At 52.9% G+C, this 22,411-nt stretch overlaps 10 protein-coding genes across 10 annotated transcripts; 5 read left to right on the top strand and 5 right to left on the bottom strand.

Annotated features, from left to right (window-relative positions):
* Positions 1-94: 94 nt before the first annotated feature.
* Positions 95-1,963, bottom strand: PV08_01773 (uncharacterized protein; the record flags this gene model as incomplete). The annotated part of the gene is made up of 2 exons (XM_016376133.1): positions 95-1,692; positions 1,750-1,963. 2 exons carry the CDS (start codon positions 1,961-1,963, stop codon positions 95-97), a joined length of 1,812 nt encoding a protein of 603 aa, XP_016241409.1.
* Positions 1,964-4,778: 2,815 nt separating this feature from the next.
* PV08_01772 (uncharacterized protein) lies at positions 4,779-5,429 on the top strand (the record flags this gene model as incomplete). The annotated part of the gene is made up of 2 exons (XM_016376132.1): positions 4,779-5,057; positions 5,109-5,429. 2 exons carry the CDS (start codon positions 4,779-4,781, stop codon positions 5,427-5,429), a joined length of 600 nt encoding a protein of 199 aa, XP_016241408.1.
* A 1,318-nt stretch (positions 5,430-6,747) lies between these two features.
* Positions 6,748-9,800, top strand: PV08_01771 (uncharacterized protein; the record flags this gene model as incomplete). The annotated part of the gene is made up of 5 exons (XM_016376131.1): positions 6,748-6,832; positions 6,907-7,023; positions 7,076-7,102; positions 7,163-7,790; positions 7,880-9,800. 5 exons carry the CDS (start codon positions 6,748-6,750, stop codon positions 9,798-9,800), a joined length of 2,778 nt encoding a protein of 925 aa, XP_016241407.1.
* Positions 9,801-10,079: 279 nt separating this feature from the next.
* On the bottom strand, positions 10,080-11,036 carry PV08_01770 (uncharacterized protein; the record flags this gene model as incomplete). The annotated part of the gene is made up of 1 exon (XM_016376130.1): positions 10,080-11,036. The coding sequence occupies one exon, from the start codon at positions 11,034-11,036 to the stop codon at positions 10,080-10,082; it is 957 nt and encodes a 318-aa protein (XP_016241406.1).
* A 335-nt stretch (positions 11,037-11,371) lies between these two features.
* Positions 11,372-13,973, bottom strand: PV08_01769 (uncharacterized protein; the record flags this gene model as incomplete). The annotated part of the gene is made up of 2 exons (XM_016376129.1): positions 11,372-13,004; positions 13,057-13,973. The coding sequence occupies 2 exons, from the start codon at positions 13,971-13,973 to the stop codon at positions 11,372-11,374; spliced, it is 2,550 nt and encodes an 849-aa protein (XP_016241405.1).
* A 412-nt stretch (positions 13,974-14,385) lies between these two features.
* PV08_01768 (uncharacterized protein) lies at positions 14,386-15,106 on the top strand (the record flags this gene model as incomplete). Its single annotated transcript, XM_016376128.1, has 4 exons — positions 14,386-14,449; positions 14,501-14,586; positions 14,637-14,727; positions 14,781-15,106. The coding sequence occupies 4 exons, from the start codon at positions 14,386-14,388 to the stop codon at positions 15,104-15,106; spliced, it is 567 nt and encodes a 188-aa protein (XP_016241404.1).
* A 570-nt stretch (positions 15,107-15,676) lies between these two features.
* Positions 15,677-16,651, top strand: PV08_01767 (ubiquinol-cytochrome c reductase, iron-sulfur subunit; the record flags this gene model as incomplete). The annotated part of the gene is made up of 3 exons (XM_016376127.1): positions 15,677-16,019; positions 16,121-16,289; positions 16,399-16,651. The coding sequence occupies 3 exons, from the start codon at positions 15,677-15,679 to the stop codon at positions 16,649-16,651; spliced, it is 765 nt and encodes a 254-aa protein (XP_016241403.1).
* Positions 16,652-17,125: 474 nt separating this feature from the next.
* On the bottom strand, positions 17,126-18,646 carry PV08_01766 (uncharacterized protein; the record flags this gene model as incomplete). Its single annotated transcript, XM_016376126.1, has 1 exon — positions 17,126-18,646. One exon carries the CDS (start codon positions 18,644-18,646, stop codon positions 17,126-17,128), a length of 1,521 nt encoding a protein of 506 aa, XP_016241402.1.
* A 554-nt stretch (positions 18,647-19,200) lies between these two features.
* Positions 19,201-20,031, top strand: PV08_01765 (uncharacterized protein; the record flags this gene model as incomplete). The annotated part of the gene is made up of 1 exon (XM_016376125.1): positions 19,201-20,031. The coding sequence occupies one exon, from the start codon at positions 19,201-19,203 to the stop codon at positions 20,029-20,031; it is 831 nt and encodes a 276-aa protein (XP_016241401.1).
* Positions 20,032-20,667: 636 nt separating this feature from the next.
* On the bottom strand, positions 20,668-22,245 carry PV08_01764 (uncharacterized protein; the record flags this gene model as incomplete). Its single annotated transcript, XM_016376124.1, has 1 exon — positions 20,668-22,245. The coding sequence occupies one exon, from the start codon at positions 22,243-22,245 to the stop codon at positions 20,668-20,670; it is 1,578 nt and encodes a 525-aa protein (XP_016241400.1).
* Between the last annotated feature and the right edge of the window lie 166 nt (positions 22,246-22,411).

Genomic DNA, 22,411 nt, shown 5'->3' with positions numbered 1-22,411 from the left:
AACACCTCGTGTACCTGGGTGATTCGGTAGCTACGTGATTTACTGTCTGAATTGTCTATCTTCGTCGTCGTGGTCAGACCTCTTTGTACAAAGTTCACACAATTTTGACCTCAACTTCCTCCAATGTGGCTGCCAGAATTGCATCCATCGGCCCAATGACCCTCCCAACCCTCTCGTAGGCGCCTTGGTCACGAACTGAGCGTCGCAATGCAATCCCCTTGAAGTAGCCGTCGCGCGAATCCTCGTCGCTGACGGTCCTGACGACGTCGTTCCCAACCAAAACGAGCACGAGCAGGGACGTGCCGTCAGACACGTGGTCTGATGCGCTGGGATCGTCCAACGGAACGTCCTCGTTGAGATCGAACACTCTGTCCTCGACGCGTAAGACATACTTTGGTGGAATCTGGTTCGGCCTCAAGTCCTCGTAGCTGCGCTCCAGAATCACCGTGAAACAGAGTCCAGAGAGGAGGACGTGTCCGCCTACGAGTCGACCGTACGGATCGGGACTTTTGAGTATGCATTCTGCCGCAATGACCCTGCATTTGTACCCTGGAGGGTTGTCGTCGTCGTCGGGTATGTACATGCCGAACGCAGCTTCGACAGACGCCCAGCTCCAAGTTGGAGCGCGATACTCTTCCGGTCTTCGCATTTGACGACCCCCGACGGCGCCACGGGATGCTCCCCAGGTCAGGGACTCCGGCATAGAGTTCCCCCAGAGACCTGCCAGGTACCTTCCCATTCCCGGGAGGTGAAAGCGACCTGCGATGCCAGACAACGCCGGCAGGCGGTCGGCGTCTGCGAAGAGAAAGCGTCCTGTGTACCGATTGACAATCAGCGACCAGTCGAGATACCTTTGCGGGATGTTGTCTTTGTCATGTAACAGGCTCGCCAGATTAAACTTGAAGTTGCGATCAATGTGGCCTCCACACTCGCACCACACGCATTTTCTGCATTCCCACATGATCTCATGCTCCCTGTAATGCACGACTCTTTTCGCGAGCAGACGCTCTTGATAGACCCAGGCACGGTCGAGTAGAGGCGATCGCCCAAAGGACGATCCTTTACCGTTGTCCAGATCTCTGTGGGGGGAGGTCGCTCTCACGTAGACGCACGAGGTGCTGGGCACCCGAAAACTAGAAGGCCTGTCGGCGAAACATCCACCGTCTCCAGTCTCGGACCGGGTGGCTGAGATCACGACATGTGCATTTCCGTAAATCGCGGCCATTCTTGAAGCTTCCATTGCCCAGTCGTCATCAAAATCTTGGATGATGCAGAGAGCGTCAATCCAGAGATACTCCAGTCCCAGTCTGCGCGCGATGAGGATGGCATCTTGAAAAGTCTTGGTCAGTTCGGACCAGGGGATATCTCTTTCTCGAGACCTAATGTTGTCTCTCTTCGTCTTCGGGACTTGTTTGAGCCGCTGCTTTGATTCGCCCCACGAATGGCTCAGGGCTGCGTACTTTGAAGGCCGCCGAGGGTCGGACGTCAGTCGTACGGTATTCGGTTCCATTGTGTCTCCGATGGCGAGCAGTCTGGTCGGCATGTCGATGCACGCGTCGTCCTCATTACACAGATCATGCTCGGACGAGCAAGTCTCAATCCATCCCTGGATTAGGGAGAATGAGGCATCACTGTCAGAATTCTGAGGGATCTCCGGGGCCTGATGAAAAGCTTCAAAGGGTGCATCGTCGCCTCGGCCCAGAGTAAGAACGCATGCATTCAGACTAACCACTCAGTGTCTTGACTTACCTGCATGACAGTAGAATTCGAGATCGACGAACTTCCATCTACCCTGGCCATCTTGACTTTGATTGGGCCATGCAATCCTCATCTCCAATGGGGCATCAGCGTAGGGTGTAATAGCAATTTCAATCTCCTCCTCGGCCGGAGGGTCGTAATCCTCCTGATCAGAGCACTCCCAGCAAGATCGAAATGGCTCAGGCCTTCTAAAAGAATTTGACATCGTTGGCAACCATCCATCGCGGTGTGTCGCATCTCCGCAAGGGTGATGTCAAGGTCCAAGTAGTGACCCATTTTCGAGACTCCTGTAGGCACCAAGTCTCTGCAGGCGAGGCAAGCTTGCAGGTTAAAGTGAGGATTACCAGCCGGAGAATATCGTGCAGCCAGCTCGCTCCATTGCACTCTGTTCGCTCGTATCGATTCTGAAGATAAGGCTCCATTGGCCACAAAGCGACTCAAAGCCATATGGTCGCTAGTGGATAGTGTCACCACTCATAACGCTTTTGCTATAAGGAACGAGCAAAATTTTGTCACACGAACGACGCATGTGGAGGACGTCAATCATCTCAGCCAGATCCAACCCAAGCGATATGATGAAGGCTCGCTGACTGAAATTTACCTTCTGGTATAAATGTTGCAGCCGTAACCTCTATCAAGGCTGACAGTGGTGAGTCTTTGAGCGCCCCTCGCTAGTCCTAACAAGTTTAAGCCTAACAGCCTGTGTAGGAAGAGCAGCGATTCGTTGTCATCAGCAAATGACTTGTTGGTGACCCGTTTATTGGGCAGATTCGGTCCTCGGGCTCTTCATCGCGGTACCACATTCTCTTCGTATTGGGAATACAGAGGAAAAGAGTGTTCACTAGTTGCCTCGATCGGACAGGGCTCCGCAAGGTGTCTATCCGGTCTGCATCTTTCCACCTGTTCCCGTCAGTCTCATGAAGAGAACAGGCGTTCCGTGCCTGTGAATCTATCAAGCAATGCTGCTCCTAGTCAGGAGATATGTCGACTCCGAGGGAAGGATCGCAGAATCGCGTTAGCATATCCGGATTCATTTCCAGAAAATCAAGCGGTGGCGGCAGGTGGCTTGCTGCCATCCTTCAGATGCCAGCTTTGAATACCTCAACTTGGTTGGGGTAAACATCTATTGCACCACGTTTACGGAACGTTCATCACAATGTCTACCAAGCTTCCACTGTCAGCCGTGTCTAGCTACGACTCAATCGTACCACGGACGGCTTAGTCACTTGTGTAGCTTCACATAATGGAGGGTGTTCCAGAATGTCACGGCAGGGAAAACAATGATCCGAGCGAGTTATTTGCGGAATGGAAGAGCGAGAGAACACATGGCGGCCGACCAGATTGATCGTTGGATGGATATTTTGGGCAGACCAGGGGCCAATTGGAATGTTAGAGGGATCGTGCGTCATAGCGTCAATGGTTTCGGCTCGAGATGCAGTGGAACGTGAATGGCAACAAGAGACCGCGCTTGTGATCTTCTCCGGTTTCTTCCCCAAATGCAATACGAGCCCTGTTCTCGTGGCCCGTCATTGTGGTGAGACCACGAATATCAATCAGTCTTTCTGCGCCGATGTGTATTCTTACCACGAGTGCATCGGGAGAACCAGCGTCGGCTATTGTTGACAGTGATGAGATTGTCCGAGACAGGAGGAGATGAAGCACTGCTTATTATGGTGACTTTCAGGAGTCGTGCATTGAGCACCGCCGAATTGTGGGGTGGCAGGCCGCTGAGACACTGCTGGTCTCACTGGACGACTAGACGGTTACTGTGCAATTTTATACATTTGCAGCACTGATTGACAGTAAGCATTGGGCATGCTATGGAGTGTGATGATGATCTTAGTCTTCTGTTGAGAGTAACCATCAGCAACATGATGGTCTGGACCGGTTGATCGAAAGCAGTCCGAGGCGAATGGCAGACATCAGCATGCAGCAGAGGAACGATTAGCACCAACAATCGCGGCTGTGAATGCTCGTAACGTCCGTAGGCTGGGTGGGAGAGTTGCGTGGTTTGATCTGCAGGGCCAGAACCATGGATCAGCTTCTTGTTTGTTCATTTGACACTCGAGACCTACAGTATTAGGAACTCAGAGACGACGTCAAGCAGGGCATCTGGTGACGCTGATTCGACCAGTGGTGAGAATGGGACGTGAGGGTGGTGCCAGGTCCAGGATGGTAGGCGAACTCGGAGAGTGAGGGCGGGCGAGGAACTGCGATGGGACTGGGGAGGAGGGCGCAGTCTGAGCCAGTTTTTCCATTCGATCACAAAGCGCTCGCTCTAGTGCCAGAACAAGATTAGCCAAGGGTCGAGTGGACTGGGCTAATATTGCCGTGGCGCCCGCTCCCGTGCTGGGAGATGCGCAGGTCTCTTGCGGGCGGGATGAGGAGTACGCTGGGCAGTGGCGAGCGATCGACGAGGGACTTTGAGGGCTCTTTCGTCCCTGTTCCCGGCGACGACAGGCAACTAGCGCAGCACGCGAAGGGCCACAGACTCACGGACCTGCCTGCGCTACTCGTGACTTTTGCGCTACTGCTAGTGCCTGGGTGCTACTGGTGCTCCTGGATGGAGGCTACTGGTCCGGCTGGGGGCCCTCGCACCCACTAGGCCCTGCTAGTCGCCGTTCCGACTTCCCTCAGAGTCAGCCGTCCCTCTCATTCTTCTATTTCCCGCCCTCTCTCTTCCCGCATCTCGCTTTACTCGTCAACCACCGTCCATCCCACCGCTTCTTCCGCTATCACCGCCTCTTCGATTATAACTCGATTCTCTCTCTAGTCTACCTGCCACCATACAACTGCTCTTTTTATTATCCTTGTATTTGTCTCGGGCCTCGACATTCCCATCAAGCAGCTTTGCACAGCATAGACCAGCTGTGGCCGACCTACCGTGATCAGCTGACGCCTTGTCATTGTTTTGCCACCTTTGATTAGCTGTTCGAACCTCCCGCGACTCTCAACGGCGCCCTACATTCTTCTCGTCTCCTACTCAGAAAAGGTTCTACGAATCGGATCGAAGTGCAATCATGTCGACTTTCTACTACGGCGGTCACCAGCAGCACCAAGCCCAGAACGCTCACTCGATGCCGCAATCCCATAACCACCATGGCCGCTCCCGCCGAGCACCTCGCATCTCTTCCGCTCAGAACAACCAGAGACAGTATCGAGCTCCCAAGGCTGTGAAAGAGGTGGTCATCAATGAAGCCCCTACGCTTGCGGCCTACCGACAACGATTTGAGGCCGGGCGATCTTTCGACCTGGATGACGATCTGGAATTCTGCCCGAACCTGCTGAGCTACGATGAGGTTGGTTCTGAAACACTCTTCCTACCGACGTCTTTTGCTGACTATGAGAAGCGTCAGTCGGTGACTTCAGGATCTGATCGGTCTTCATTGTCAAGCGGCTCACCGGATTCATCCCCCCTGCAGTCTCAGATTCAACCACAGCAAATTACTCCTTCGCTCTCCCTCTCCTCTACCGCAACCTCGGCCTATGTTTCACCACCATCCTATAGCAACAGCAATAATCACCTGAAAATCCACCAACCATCGGCGATTCGTTCTCGCAACAACGCCATTCCAATTGTAAACCCTTCCACCGGCAACCGCATTGCAAGCCCACCTTCATCGATCTCCCCAGTGATGATGCAGCAGACCAATGCTACCCGTCGGTGGTAAGAGACATTGATGTGCTCTCTCCGTGCGGGTCGCTTGTGTTGCTGTAATCGTCCCTGTGCTGGTCTGTGACGTGGTCGTCTGCCTTTGCTTTTACCGGTGTTTTTAACGACAACCCTACTCATGATTTCTCCCTCTTTATTTTGTACATATGTATCTGACGACCTGAAAATCTATCCTTTCATCGAGCGAAAGAAAGGTTGGCGACTTTGACGACATTTAACATCCTACCAGCCGTTTTGTTGTTGAGCTACAGGAATAGGGACAGGGGGAGTATGGTGGCACAGCGATGTCAAAAACCCACGTGTGTTTTAGCATGGAGTTCATCGAGCATATTCAGGTCAAATTAAGAGATCACGATAGACGACGACGACTATCATCTGCATCATTGGCGGTGTTTGCCTACAACATGGTTTTGGTTTCTGGGGCTTTTGGTTTTGGTTTACGTGCACATTTGGTTTATTGGTTGGCTATGGGGGACGAAAGAGAATACAAAGATACCAGACGGTTTTGATTGGGCTCTGGGCGGTTTATGGTGACGCTGAAGCATGAAACAAATGCACCTCTCATGGCTGATGGTTGGTCCTCAAAATGATGTCGAGATTTCATGAGAAATCTTTCTTATCCAGCGAGTATTGGATGTTTGATATGCCACCCTCTGATGAGGTGTATTTCTAGTCATAGATGCTGAAAATCTGATTTCTCTTCTTGTTCAATGCGCCATCATGTGCTCTCGCTCCCATTCGTCTGTACTAGTCTCCTATCCGAGATTATCTGCCTCGGTTGCCTCGGTTGTTGAGTGTTTTGGTCGTGTAGACAAATGGCTTTCGCTTCAGGTCTGCAAGGTACACTGCAAAGCCACAGCATCGTCGCAAAGAGGCTGCTACGTGGCAGTGCTGAGAAGCCAACCCCGCCAACAAGGACAAACTATTGTGCCTGCTTTCGCCTTTGGAGGGCTGAGCTAAAAGGCGTTACCCATTCGGGATAAACCGCAACAACATCTGGCATTCCAGCCGCACTCTGGCTGGCATAGCATCGAAGCTTCACAGCGTGCACGGTACTGCCTGGCATGAGAAGTGACTTCTTGCCGTCTGATGGGTGAAACACTTCTCCCCAGAGCAAGTCCAGTACAATGGTTGATTCCTGATTTGAAAATGTCCACAACCTAAGGCCACTCGATCTGCGGCTTTATATTCTTGGCTTCGGTCAGGCAGATGACACTCGGCGTCCACCATTTCCTTTCCTTCTTCTCTGCTATCATTTCTCGCTCGCTCTAAACATCTGTGGCTAGAGTCACTGACAGAATCCACCAAAACCCGCCATGGCGTTCAGCAGGAGTCTTCTCTTGATTCTTCTCGTTGGCCTCGTGCTATTCACGTGCCGTGCACATGCCTTTGGTGCTGGAAGTACGTTTACCCCGCGATCTCGCTTTGCAGAACAAACCCAAGGGGAATATCCTGAAAGCTCATATCGAGAACAGATATTGCTTCAATCTCTGCCGTGGAAGGCAAAAATTGGCGCCATGGAGATATTGAAGATGTGCTGAAGACAGTGGCATGCATCAAACATCATAAGTGGAACTCTATGATGATCAAACGTGAGTCCTGTTCAAATGTTGATTGTCCCCAAGAGTCCTGAATGGCCCATAGGTGTATACTTCGGAAACTGGTTGAGAGGTAAGAAGCCTGCCCTCCCCTATTTGGTCCTTTGCTGGCAGCGTGACTCATCTTTTGCAGATTATAGTCAAGCCATGGACACTGGCGCGCTCAAAAAAGCCCAACCAGAGACGATCCGTATTCTAGTTTGGCTATTGTCTTTCCTTGGCTTTGGTTACGCCACGGCTGAGTTTGAAGTTACCTCCGAGCGACTTGGTGTTTATCGACCCGAGGAACACATTGACAACCCCAAGGACTACAACGACAACGAGGATGCTCGCCAATTTGACAAGCGCCTTCGAGGTCCTGTTCGTGATGTGGAGCTACAGATCGACATGGAGACTGGGATGAAGAATTACATTGCCAATGGCAAAGGAGATTGGGCTACGAGCGCTGCGTTTGTCAAGTACAGTTTCGAGCAAAGTATTCATCATGGCCGACAATATGTAAACGGCCATGGCATCTTCAAAGGCAAGGATGAAGAACTAGCCGAGGCATTGAGATACTTTGGTCAGGGTCTGCATACTCTGGAGGATTTTGGCGCCCATACAAACTATGTCGAGCTCGTACTGAGAGAGATGGGCTTTCACAACGTCTTCCCCCATGTTGGTACTTCGACTGGGATAACTCTGCACGGCAAGCATGTCTTCCCACTTGTCACAGGAACATTTGGCATGGTCGATTTCTACCATTCGGTTTTGGGCGAAGCGTGAGTACTACCTGGTCTAAGCCCGCTCTTGATGCCGGGCTCCCCTGCCTCACACGCTGAAATAGCTTCAATTGACTGACAGCTTCCAGGACTGATCATTTCACACAGAGCGAGGTCAATGAGATGGACAATGCTCTCGGGACTGCGCAGCAAGCTGCAAATTCTTCAAATCCTCTCTTTACTCTGGTCAAGCTCTTGTCTAAGGTTCCAGGAACAAAAGAACTGTGTGATGAAGCTGAACAACTCCAAGCAAGCTCTCAAGCCCAAGCTCGTGCCAATGAACAAGGCTTTGGTGGAGCGCAGTCTGGTTACAGAAGTGTTGACAATTTTGGCGGTTCGACACGTGGATTTGACGATTGGGAAACAAGCCGCGCTTCTCATGCTGGATTTCCCGGTCAACAAGGGTATGAAAACAATTGGAATGCGTCACAGCAAGGTTACACGCAGCCTCCGCAGAACTGGGGTCAGACCCAGCATCAGCAGTGGACAGATCCGTCGCAGCAAGAATTCAATCCGCACGGTCAGTATCCCGGCGGACAACACAACTGGCAACAGTCTCAGCAAGCTCCGCAACCATCTTGGGGCCAGCATCAACAACCTCAACATGTACAAGATCAACAATGGAACCAACCTCAGGCACAGCCTGGCCAGCATGCTACTCCTTCTCAAGCTTCTCACCAACAGTCATCCGCCCCGGCCGGTCTCCCCGGGATGCCCAACTTTGATCCAGCCAAGACGATTGCTCAGATTTATCCTATCCTCGCATTCCGTGACAAGGTTGTCCGCTCTATCAGTGCCATCATTGAAAAGATTCCTGGGCTCGAGGCTCTTGTCGAGCGAATCACTGAAACACTGACCGTCTTCATTCTTTCCCTGCTTGCTCCATTTGTTCGACCAGTCATCAACGCTATCTCAAAGTCTCTCCAGACTGGCAGTGAAGGAGTCATCAGTTCTTCAGGTAAACACCAATACGAGGTCTGGACCAACCCTCACTCCTCCGATCCGACCCACAGTATGCTATCAAAGGACCATTTTAGTAACCTCCTCAACGAACCTGCCGGTAATGTGGCTGCCGAGATCGTCAAGTTCATCGCACCCAGAGTCTTGTATGCTTGGGAAAATCCCAATGTTCCCATCGAACAGGTCATGCGGGATGTGGAATCAATCTTCCACCATCCCGCAATCCGCAACCAGCATAACGAAATCCATCGGAACATGTTTGCCGCGGTCAAAAACTGGGTAGATGGAATGCCTGATAGAGGACGAAGCCTTGAAGGTGTGTTGAATGCAGAAGCGGTCCGGGCAGGCAAGAATCACAAGGCTGGCGTGAATCCACATTTGCAAAGTTCCTACACACCCCAACACCAACAACCGCAGCAACAACAACACAGTCATGGAGGCGGGTTGGGGGGATTCGCCAGCAGTTTCTTGCCAGGCAATAACCAGCAACATGGGGGTGGCGGTAGTAGCAATCCTTTGGGTATGGTGGGAAATGTCCTGGGGAGTTTCACTGGCCAAGGAGGACAACACCAGCAGGGAAGACACAGTGGATCCAGTGGCGGAGGATTAGACGGAGTGCTCTCTCTGGCTTCGAAGATGCATGTTCCCGGAGCTTCGAATGTTCAGAAATACGGCAAACTCCTCGGTTCATTTGGAGGAGGAGGAGGAGGGGGCAAGAGAGAAATCGATCCAGACGGTGATGATGATGACGCCGGTGCAGACCAATACCGAGCATTCAGAAGCGAAGCTGGTGGTGCTTCAGATCTGTACGAGGCGGCCGCCAATGCCACACGATATGGAGGAGACAACGTGCATACACCTAGTCCCATGCCCCAAGTTCCTGCGGGTTACGAGCAATACGGCGGTCAGGGAGAAACTGAATATGGATATGGATACGGTCAAGAGCAACAAGGTTATCAACAATACCAGAGCAACTATCAGCAACCACATCAGTATGGGGGTGGTGGTGGTGGTGGAGGTGAGAGTCAAGGATATTATGGTGGTCGTTGAGGTCAGATTAGGGAGGTGACGATGTTGATGGGAATCAGGGATTTAGAGAATGAGAGAAATCAGAGATTGTGGCAGAACAAAAACAAAAACAAACAAACACACACACACACACACACACACACACACACACACACACACACACACAAATGACGAAGTAGCTCGATTGTTATTGAATGCTATATACGATGAGAGGTAGAAGACGGCTTGGGTTTCTGTTAGGCGATATGGCAACTGACGTCGTCGTTGACCCTTTGATCGATGTGTTGTGCCGTCACAATTTTAGCCATGCCGGGACTCGGTGACGAGAGCCTCCATCACCCTGCACAGCACATCTACGACTGATTTCTGTTCTTCAATGCCTTCACCGTCGGCGTCATCGTCGTGGTCCAGAAGAGCGTCGCCGTTGACGAGGGCCGCCTTCTCGTGCGCGTATCGCTCCAGCGCATCGATGTACGGGAGCGCAGAGACATTGAGCCACGTGTACAGAGTCTCGGCGTGGCGCGAGAGGGCCATGTGTGTGTCGGCGTCCGGCGGGAGGGACGAGAGTCGTCGGTGCGCAGAGTGCCATGACGAGAGGTCGGCGGCGTTGTGGGAGAGGAAGGTCTCGAATGGTTCTGGCTCTGGTCCTGAAGAGTTGTCGTCCTCGGTCTCGGTCCCGGTCCCGGTCTCCTGACTGTCACTCTTCGCATCCGTCTCCGTCGCGAACCCACCCTCCATCTCGGGTCCTCTCTGAATCTCGTCCTCGTCTTCACTCTCATCCTCTTCCTCGCCCCCACCCCCACCCTCAGTTTTCGTAAATCGTACATCTCTGGAGACTCGTGGACACGTGTTCAGATCGACGTGTGCACGGGTACTTGATCTCTGCTCGTCACGGTCGAAAGGGATCCGCTCGTCGCCCTCGTCGTCCTCGTCGTTGAGAAGAGTAGACTCGTCATCTAGTTCGAGATGGTCGTCGATGGCCAAAAGTTCGTCGTGGAGAGTTCTGCGACGCTGGCCTCGTGGAAGAGGGGGAGAAGGACAGAGAAGAGAAAGAGGTGGTGGTGGAGTTGAAGAGGAGGAGGCCAGGGTGATGATGAGGTTGGCAGATCGGCGTTCATCTTCATCAATATCATCGTTGGCCTGCTCCTGCGGCGTGGAAATCTCCTCGACGTCATGCTCAGCACCGGTGTCGTGGATGGCGTCGTCGAGATCCATGCCGCCGTGATGGATGGGGATCTTGCCCAGTGGAGGAGACATGGTCGCGAAGGAGGCTGTGATAGGCAGAGATCAGATGGCTAAAAAAAGAGAAAAGTGAGGAACGGAGATGGCGATGGCGGTGGTGACATCAAAGAACCCGCCAAAGCGACATGGTCAGCTCCAAAGGTCCAAGAGTACTGAGGTCGTGGAAAGAAAGGGGAAGAGCCTGGCAGATCGATTATCGTAGGTTTCACGGATCTGACACAGAAAACCATCAACTGGAGAAAAAGCAACAAAGAAAACATCTTGAAACGTAAGTGAGATCGCCATCAGTATTAAAAATCCATGATATACAAAGGAGGCACTGTACGGCACGTACAATAATATTACTTGCCTCATCTAGAATGCATCTCAACACCATCTCTGTCATCAGCATTTTCTGGATCGTCGTCTTCTGTCCCATCCAAAATGGCCTGCTCGTTACGATAGTCATTTACATAATCATGTCTCTCATCACGGCCAGAGACTCTGGTCCAACCGGTTTCGGTCAGAGGACTCAGTCTCAACTTGCCCCGGGACAGGTTGTTGATCCTGTCAACGACATAGTCGTAAACAGTCGCAAGCACGTCGGCGAAACGCTCGTTGGGTCCGTTTTGCTGGTCGTCTCTCATCGCACTGGCGTGTTCCTGCGCTTCAACCTTGAATTGGTACTTCAAGCAGTCTTTAACTGTGACAAGGCCCTCGAGACGGCCATGATGATCGACGAGAATGACACGTGGACCCATCTTCTTGAACAACTCCATGACCGTCTCGAGGGGAAGACGTGGATGAACTGTGATGGGCGTCCGGTCGACGAATGCGCTAAAGTCGGCTGTGTATAGAGGCAGAGAATCAAAGGTGGTGGCTGGGCTTACTGGTGCCGCCGTTTCCGCATTGTCCTCCTCTCGATCGGCGGTGAATGCACACTTGGTGTCTGGCGCGATCACGCCTTGTTTTCTGGCCCGGTCGATGGCAAATTGAAGTTCAGTCCTGCCGATATAGCCGATAAGGATCCTCGCATCCTCGTCCTCGACAATCGGAAATCCAGAATAGGTCGTGTCATTCAGCAGTTTCTGAACAGCTTTGACTTCCATTCCTGTCGAACACAGCACGCTCATGGTTCTGGTCATGACTTTTGATACGGCTACACCAAAAGTGTGCTCTTCTTTGTTGTCGAGGAATGGAAAGCCATTGAACCAGATCATCTGATCAGCTATGCCGGCTTTGCTGAATCGATCTCCGACGGCTTTGGTAACGCCGACCACAATCATCGTGGGAAGGATGTATGTCAACGCCCCGGTGAGCTCAAACATGATGACGGTAACCGAAATTGTCAGGTGCATAATGCCACTGAGAGCTGCTGCGGCGCCTAGAAAAGCGTAGGTCCCGGGGGTGATGCAAGGCACGTCAGGCTGACACGTCGAGAAAAACTGCGAATCTGGAAAGGATTCGTGCAGCCATTGGACGATGATCCCTAGCATTCTTCCGAACGAAGCTCCGATAGCCATCGATGGCACAAATGCGCCAGCAGGGACTTTGCATCCATATGAGACGACGAACAGAAGCATTCTCATGATTGTTGCAACTGCCAGTGACACGACGAGCCACCATCTGTTTTTCTTTTCGCAAAGGCCGTGATAATCATAGCCCCCTTCGCATTCTCGGAACAACATCTCCATCATCTCTGTCATCTCAATGCGCAAGAACATGTTCGGATAGCAGAGAAGAGCCGTGACGCCGGCAAGTATGGCGGCTTCCGGGATACCGTGTTTCGCCAGGTACCTCTTTCGAAAAGTCTGGACTTTGAGGTTGAACTTGATAGCAAATGCACCATATAGTCCGCCAAATATGCCGAGAATGATGTAAAAGATGACCTCGAAAAAATGCCAATCCCTATCGTATTTGACAGAGAACATGACAAGTTGCCCCGTTCTGAAGGGGTTCATGGCACTTAAAACTGCCGTCGCAACAAGTGCGCAGAAATAGCTCCTAGAGTGATGTTAGAATCAGATAAATCCACTAGGCAAAAACAAAAACTTACCTCCAGAGTGTCTTGAGCGGAAAGTGTGTCGCCATCTCCTCTAGGGAGAACAGGACTCCCCCAATAGGACTTCCAAAGGCCACGGCCACTCCCGCTCCTGCTGTTGCGGTCAATATCTCTCTGGTCTTCGAGGCACTTCGTCTGTACTTGTCGAAGAACCGTGATATCACATTCCCGACGCAAACTGCGTAGTGGACACTTGGACCCTCTTTGCCGACTGATAGACCAGATGCGATGGCAAGTGGCAGACAGATTGACTTGATCAGAAACGTCCAGAAACCCAAAAACCCCTTCATGATAAATCCCGCAATGATGCACTTGATCTCTGAAATGCCCGATCCTGCAGCATACGGGGCATAGTTCTTGACCAGGAACGCCGATACGGTACACAGTAGGACGGCGAAGATGGCGTAAATGAAATAATTGACGATGCCGAATGAGCTCCATCGCCTCCACTGGTCGCAGCCTTCGTCGGAACCAGAACAGCAGAAGCCTTCATTGAGGTACCATGCCGTCGTGCAATAACCTACTTTGATGTCCGAGAGCCATTCCGTCACAATGCTGAGAGCGGCGGCGTTGAAGCCGATAACCACGCCGACCAGTGTTATAACAATCCATGATTGTGCTGCATCGTAGGAATCCCATACTCTCCGACGCCAGCCCAATACTCCGTCTCTTTCGAAGAACTTGGATTCTTTCCGCCTAGCCCGCCTCCGCAACTGTTCTTGGGCCGCATCCTGGACCCAATCTATTGTAGTAAAGTCTTCGTATCGTTTGATCTCCGCAATCTCTTCTGTGATATCATGGTCGGTAGGCGTGATCTGTGGAAGAGGCACTCCGTGTTCAAGACTGGACGCCGTGGATCGGCGCCTGGAAAGACGACGCGCTGAGATGGCGTGTGCAGCGGAGGTGGTCATAACATTGGATCATCTATCATGACCGACATAGAAGGTATGCAACATATGCACTGCGAGAAGCCGGTCGAGGAGAGTTGTACGGGTATAGCGTAGGCTGCGCAATATCGAACGAACTGGCCTCCCAACGATCGCTTTTTCCGTTTTGGGACTAAATACGCCGTCCGCCGAGAACATTGACATAGGACTGTCTCGACGCGACCATCTTCTCGCGTCCTTCTACTCTTCAAGCCGCAAAACTGTCTTGGAGATGAATTCGCAATATACAGAGAATCATAATTGACGCGTCCAGACCCTTTTCACCCGTTCACCACACCAGGGCGCCTCCCTACTTGCGTGGCTGCCGTCAAGAACTGAGAGGTTTTCAAAGAACACTCTATATCCGGTTGAGATCACAGCAGTTCTCTGGTCGAACATGCCTTACAACAATGCGCCAATCGAACCACCAGAGGAGATCACCGGCACATCTGTGCTGCCTCGTTAGTTATAGATTGAGGTTTCTAGTATACCCTGGCACTGACATTTTCTAGTTGCGAGAGTGAAGAAAATCATAGCGATGGACGATGATATCGCGCAATGTTCGACTACAGCAGCCTTTGCAATCTCAGTGGCGACAGTCTGTCCCCTTCCATCGAGATCCATCTAACAGAGTTGACCATTCTATAGGAGAACTTCATACGATATCTAGCTGAGCAGTCATACAACGTGGTCAAGTCAGAACGGAAACCACGGAAAACTCTAGCATATAAAGACATTGGTAAGTCGTTGTCTGGAACGATTGCTGTCAGGTCTGATCTGACGCTCCCCAAGCGACCGCGATCTCGAGAATCGACAATCTTGAGTTTTTGTCAGACACGGTCCCAAAGACCAAAACTTATCGCCAGTTTCGAGAAGAAAAAGCCCAAGAGGCGGCAGCAAAAGCTGCTTCGGCTGCCGGAGCTACATCTAATGCCGCCAACGGAGACAGTAGTACGCTGTCGATAGATACCATGATGAAGAACCAGAGTTTAAATGGCACGAACGGTGTCAATGGTTCGGCGCACAATATCACTGGTAGTCCAATTGCTCACAGATCAGCACATTCGAGAAATCACAGTCACCATGACCCTATTCGAGATATCGAGATGACTGAATGAATGGGTAACTGTTGGATACGATTGCTTTCCCGGTTGGCTTACAGGGGCTGTCAGCATATTCCGCTCCACGGCGCTCCACGGAAACATGAAGTATGAATACATTGTACAATCGTAACAAATTCAGAGGCAGCATGAATACGGAGCATTTTTGGTACCACCGGTATTTCATAACATGAGCAGTTCTATAGCGCGTCACCTCTGTTGCTGGAAGATTTGAAAGGATCAGTCAGCTGTGCTGATAGACTGGGCTTGGCTGCCATCGTTGTCAAATCGATTCCATACGTAGTCACTGTGCTATCCCCGCAAACGTGCCTCCGATCAAGTCCTTGACATACCGTGACGGCCCTGGTGTCAGCTGAAAAGACATTGCGAGGGAAGAGTGCGTCTTGGGGACATGGTTGGTGCTGAACGGCACGACCAATCACAGCCGACGCATAAAATCATTCGACGCTAAGCCGAAAATGGAGGTGCTGCTTCTGCGACTTCGATCACAGCATTAATTGAACAAACCTTCAATCTCGAGCTTCGACCTCGTCAACCACAATCCCTGTCTACTCACTATCCGCCATAATGCGTCCAGTCCCAGCTTCCGCAGGCTCTGCCTTGCGCAGCTGGACCCGACACTCCCTCCCAACGTCGACATCCCCATCCTCCCGTCTGGCCTCGGCCTCCGCCACCACAGCTTCCTCCCCAAGTTCCCAGCGACGGCTGCAGTCGAGCGAAAGCAGTGCGACGGCATCATCGAGCTTCCAGAGCCCCTTCAAAGCGGCCGGGAAGAAAGACACCACCAAGATTCCAAGCTTCAAGGCCTACACCTCTGGGAACTCTGAAGTCACGAACCGAGTCTTCAGCTATTTCATGGCCGGATCGATGGGACTGCTCGCTGCAGCTGGCGCGAAGAACACCGTACAAGGTACGCATGCTCAGTTCTTGGAAACGGGCGATGACCATCACCCCAAAGGTAGAAATAACAGACAAAGCTAACCGAGTCTTTTTTCTTTTGGGATCGAACAGACTTCCTACTCAGCATGTCCGCATCCGCCGATGTCCTGGCCATGGCCAAGGTTGAAGTCGACCTTGCCTCCATCCCAGAGGGCAAGAACGTGATTATCAAGTGGCGAGGCAAGCCCGTCTTCATCCGTCACCGAACAGAAGACGAGATTAAGGAGGCCGAATCTGTCAAGTACGTTTACTTTATCTTGGTTCTTTTCTTCTGGGCAGCAAGCAGCCTGAGTCTGGGGAGTCCTGCACAAGAAATCCACTAACGTGTTACTCTTTTTTCTCTCCTGTAGCCTCTCCATCCTCCGTGATCCTCAGAAAGACGAAGACCGTGTCAAGAAGCCCGAATGGCTGATCATGTTGGGTGTCTGCACTCACTTGGGTTGTGTGCCCATTGGTGAAGCCGGTGACTTTGGGGGTTGGTTCTGCCCGTGCCATGGTTCGCACTACGATATCTCTGGACGTGTGAGGAAAGGACCGGCGCCTCTGAACTTGGAGATCCCCGAGTACGATTTCCCAGAAGACGACAAGCTTGTCATTGGTTAAACTGGAAAACGAGAGATCTGACAATTTTTGTGGCTCTGGTGAGATTTGCTTTGTCTTGGGGTCATTGCGTTCCCGCAAGATCACAGAAAGCTAGCTTCTGTACATATTAGAGAAGGAGTATTATACTGGTGGCCAACACTCGTGGAGGTAGTTGTGTGGTAGAGACCAGAAAACACTATCAAATCAAATACCAGCTGAAATCGAGTCACGTATGCGCAACAAAAAGCTGTCGAACTCACCTGATCATCGTGGTTTTTCTTCCTGATGAAAAGGAAGATGTACGAACTTGATTCTTACTCATGCAGTCGAACTCTTTTGTTACAGCAGCACCAACACGCCGACACCAGGTATACTGCAAGGAAGCTTCTGTACCATCTTATTTTTATTTTACAAGTATATACAGTGAAGTAAAAGTGAGAGGCGCGGTAGAGCCCTCTCCCTTCTGTGGAAAGCTCCGCCAGAACCGTCTGCCTCTTATCTCGGTCTCAAAAGCACGAATAAAAGGCCCATGAGAGCCATACCACCCGCCACGCCTTCCATGGCAACAGTGGTCAACTCGCGTTGGCTGAGCGTGACTTTCTGCTCGTCGTTCCACCGCGTGCGGACGGCGTCTTCGTACCAGGCCAACGGCGAGTCAGGGGAAACCCAGCGTGATTCCACTGGCACTCTCTGAACGGGAGAGGGTTCGAGCACTGGCTCTTCGGGGATAATTGTCTCCGGTGCGCCTTGAGCGACTTCCTCCTCTGCTAATTCTTGAGTAGCTACCTGTTCAGCAGCTTCTTCTATGGCCGCTTGTGAAGCGACAGGCTCCTCGGGTCGCTCTGCAGTAGTGCCAGACACTGCGTCGACTATCTGCTCGGCAATGTTGTCCGCGACGGCTTCGACTTTCTCAGCTGTGGACATTGCTGATGCCGCGCCTGTACCATTGGGTTCCAGGGCTGGGGTTGTGGTTGCGGCTGTGGGAGTGATCTTCCCTCCGTCTCTCTCTTTCAGCGCGAGCTCGACCTTCTCTTCAAATCCTTTGACCAGTCTCTTCCGTCTCCACGGCTCGACTGCTATCTGGAACACGACGAACAGCAGTACGTTGAGACCCATCAGACCCCAAGTCCCCCACGTGGACATCTGTCTGATCTTGTCGCTCCATATCTGCTCTTCGTGATACCGCGCCAGGATGGCCCGGGCAAGTTTTGTGGAAGCTTCTTCGTACCTTGCCTCAGCGTCATGAACGTCATTCTGCGCTGCGGCTTCGGTCTGCTCATTGGCATGGTCAGATCGATAAAGACTCGTAAAGCGTTCGAGATCTGCAGCTGACCATGTATGCTTTCGATGCAGTAGGTCATTGACTTCTCGTTGCGTCTGGCTCCGAGTGGCTATGGCTTCGCTGTACTTGGCACGTGCTTCCTTGACTGCCCTGCGAGACTCTTGTACCACCAACTCTTGGTGTTCAATCTCGTGCTTCAATTCCTCTATGCCCGAGTATCCTGTCAGATCGTTCAGCCTCCTGGAAGCGACAAAGACGTGTGTCTGGAAATTGTCCATGAAATCGGTAAATCGTCTCCTGATGGAGGAGTAGCGAGAGGAAAAGTCGGAGGGCAGGCTCTTGTCCGTTGAGGAAGGCGAATCTGTAGACTTCGAAGTGGTCCGCTCCTCGGGTGCCTTGGCGTAGACAATCGAGGAGGACTCGGGTATTGTGTGGACGATGGTCTCATCTCGAACGTCCTTGAGAGTCTTTTCACCTTCGACAGCATGGTCTGCCCGGGCGTCGAGACTGTCTTCGATCCGTGACTTGGCTTCTTCCACTTTCCGCTCGATTTCTGGTCTCGAGTCGCTATAAAACCGGGCGTGAACAGCTATACCTGAGCTGCGGCAGCTCCATCGTTGCGGGGAGTGTCGAACAGCACAGGAAAATTGCTGCGGGAGTGGTCTGTGAGCGGGCTTTGCAGCTCGAAAGGCAGACCATAGCGTCTGTGACAGGCGCAAGGGAGCTTGCTGCATCTCGAGCAGCACCGGGGAATACCCTCACCAAGCCCAATCCACAGAACTGTTGCTGCTGCTCGCCTCGGCAGAAAACGCAGCTGTTGACGGTGCTCGTAGTGGAAGCCCGTGGACGCAAAGGGCAAGTCGGGCGACCGAAAGGAACACGGAGCGACGCCGAGCGCCGGCCGACGTCATGGCGGGATTTCCCTCCAGGTACGGAGTCCCGCACCGAGTCTTGCCAGTACCGTATGTACTCGTATCTGACTTGGCCGCATCCCCAGCAGAAAAATATCTGAAAGAACTGGGTCTCCCAAGAAGTGGGTGTTGTCGGAGTGCATTCGAATCTCTGTCCTCTACGGGGCGCTTGTTCTGTTTCTCTCCCAGCGATAGACTAGAGCTCTCTGTTTCCAACACGCACAACCCACACCCGGAGTCAATCTTTCCGTCGCCATCGTCCAGGAGTTGGCTCCTGCACGCCATTGCCAGTTATAACATATCAGGTATATACTACATATACGACATAGACCAACCCCATCAACCCGTCCAAGGCGTTGCCAGACCTCATTTCCACCATGCCTTTCCCAGAGACACTCAACGCGAAGCCTCGCGTAATCTTCTTCACCGACTTTGACGGCACGATCACGCTCCAAGACACCAACGACTTCATCACCGACAACTATGGCATGGGCAAGGCGGAGCGGCGGCAGCTCTTCCACGCGGTGATTGACAACACCGACACGTTCCGCAACACGTTCCAGAAGATGCTCGACTCGTGGAAGATGCCGTTCCCGCAGGTGCTGTCGATCCTGCGCGACAACATCAGCCTCGACCCGCACTTCCGGGACTTTATGGTGTGGGCGCGGGCGCACGACGTGCCCGTGGTGGTGCTCAGCTCGGGCATGATCCCCGTCATCGAGACGCTGCTCCGCCACCTGCTCGGCGAGGAGCTGATGCGGGACATCGAGATCGTCGCCAACGAGACGCAGCTCCGCGCGCCGGGCAACTCGCTCGACGTCGCCGACGGCTGGACCATCAAGTTCCACGACGACTCGGGCTTCGGCCACGACAAGTCGCTGACCATCCGCCCCTACGCGGACGCCATCGCCAAGATGGCCCCCGACGAGCGGCCGACGCTGCTGTACGCCGGCGACGGCGTCAGCGACCTCAGCGCCGCCCGCGAGACGGACCTGCTGTTCGCCCGCGCCGGCCAGGACCTCATCACCTACTGCGAGCGCGAGGGCATCCCCTTCACCGAGTTCGAGTCCTGGAAGACCATCCTCCAGGAGACCCAGGACATCTACCACGGCAGGAAGACCGTCAAGAAGATCGCCGCCGAGGGCCTCAAGAAGCACCGCACCTACTCGATCGAGCACGGCGAGCAAATGAGACCCACCACCCACTAGAGTAGACGTTTCCGACACCCTTCTGCTTGCGTGCGAATCGTCCGAGACACGGAACGGCTCGTGCTTGATCCATCGTGGGCGGGCACCTGTGTCGCATGGCGTGGCCTTTTTGATCTCCGGCTTTTTATGATTCTTTTCTTCGGTATAGATTAGAACTAGAATTAGAACCAGAATAAAGGGGGAGGGGGAGGGGGATGGGGCCATTTAGATAGTGCATCTCGCGGTCCAACCGAATAGACTTCTGATGACTGCAAAGAGATCTCGTGGGCCACTTTTCTTTTTGGTACAATGCCATTCTAAGAGGGCAAACGGATTTCTCGTCACCTTGCAGTAGATGCGTCCGATGGATCGAACAGCATCGCTGTGCACGCTAAAATAGAGGAGAAGTTTCAATGTGTGAAGACACAGTACGAGATGCGTCGGGATAGATCGATATGTTCCGGTGCATTATATACACTCTCGCTGGCAGGAGCATCAGCCTGCTCATGCAACACTTGAGAGCATCGTAACCTCCATCTATCTACGCACACGCCGTCGCTTCAGCCGCTCTCCTAATTAGCCGTGCAGGCGTTTTTCACCACGCCAACTTCTTAAAACATTGAACATAATCACTTTGACGGTGACCTATCAACAACGCTAGTCCTCGTACTCATCCAGGGCCTTTCTCAACCCAGCTTCGTCCCTCGGTACCACCCTCACCGTGTACCGCTTCGGCACGCTGACGAGCTGCGTGGGATCAATGACGCCGTCGACGGGATGCGTGTTTATCTCTCCGCCATCCACGGCCTTGAGGTCCCTGATTTCAAACGCGCTCAACAGGCGCAGGTAGATGGTGTACATTTCGCGGTTGGCCAGCAAACTGCCCGCGCACATGCGGTAGCCCAGGCCATAGGTGAACATGGGGGCGTCGGGCTGTTCGAGCCATCGTTCGGGCCTGAACACTTCGGGATCCTCCCATACCTCGCTGTCCATGTTGCAGGCCCACGCGTTCAAAAACACCACGCTGCCGCTCGGGATGGTGTGGCCGTTGTACACGACGTCCTTGACCGTGGCGCGGGGGAGCGCAAGTCGTAGGACGGTGTAGTAGCGCAGCAGCTCGCGCACGAGCGCTACGATGTATGGGATGCTCTGGTCGTCGTTGGCGTCGCACAGGATCTGCTCTTCGTTGTAGACGGCACGGATCTCCTTGAGCGCCTTGTCTTGGATCTCGGGCCGCTGCGCCAACAACGCCATGCTCCATGCCACCAGCGTCGTGAGAGTGTCCAGGCCACCAGAGAGCATGGTGAGACTGATTGACACGAGCTCCTCGTGGCTGAGTTTCGTTTCTTTGTCCTGGATCACGTTCGCTTGGATGCACGGCTGGTGCGTGCCCTTGGCCATGCGGTCGTCGAGGTCGTCGTTGAGTTTCTTGAGGTAGACGTCGCGCCGGCGGCGCATCTCGCGTGCCTTGGCGCTGCCAAAGTTGAACGGATTCAGACGCAGGAGGGGAATGTAGTCTTGCAGATTGCCCGTCGTCGAGCGGAACTTGGACACTTCCTCCTCGACGTGCGTGATCTCCCCGAATAGCTCGTCGTTCTGGCTCGCCATGCGCGTGCCCCAGTTCAGAGTCAGTGCGAGGGACAGAGACAAGCGCTGGATCATGGGCATCGGGTCCACGGGCTTGCGGCCTCCGTCGCCATAGGTCAAGAACTCGTTGAGGAAGTCTCGTGTCTCGACATCGATGTGTGGAATGTATGTGGCCACGCTGGGTTTGTTGAGAGCACTGGCAGCGCCCTTTCTGCGACGTTTCAAACTCTCAGTGAATGGGCTTGTGCCAATGGTCGTGCCGGACGTGGAGCTGACGACCTTGTGGAATGTGTAGAACTCGGGTCTCGAAGCCAGGGCCTGCGAGTTTGCGCCAAAGATCTCTCGTGCTGACTTTGCCGAGTTGACCACAATGACAGGTACGTTGCCGAGCATGATTTGGTAGACGGGGCCGTACTTTTTGGCCCATTGTCGGTACTGTTCTGCTGCGTTCACACGGATTTGGTGGATGTTGCCTATCATCGGAAGCCCCGAGGGCCCGTTAAAACCAGAAATTCGCACCGAAGCTCTCTGGATCTCGGTAAGGAGGAGATATAACAGTGCGGAAGCAGCCGTGAAGTATGCGACGAATGTTACAGGCGTGTCCTGGGCTTTAGCCAAGATCAATGAGAGGGTTTTGTCGATGATCATGGTGGCGTACCGTGAGTCAAACGAGAGGATTGAGGAACAGCGGAGGATGAAACTATGTTCCAGATATCTTTGGCCTAGATATATGGGACATGTCCGGGACGGCAGATACAACGCAGGCCTGGGAGTCTGGTAGACATTTGACTCCACGGAATTGTACTGTATGCAT

This window comes from Exophiala spinifera (genome assembly GCF_000836115.1).
Source record: "Exophiala spinifera strain CBS 89968 unplaced genomic scaffold supercont1.1, whole genome shotgun sequence".
NCBI lineage: Eukaryota > Fungi > Ascomycota > Eurotiomycetes > Chaetothyriales > Herpotrichiellaceae > Exophiala > Exophiala spinifera.
This window is presented reverse-complemented; position numbering and strand designations above follow the sequence as displayed.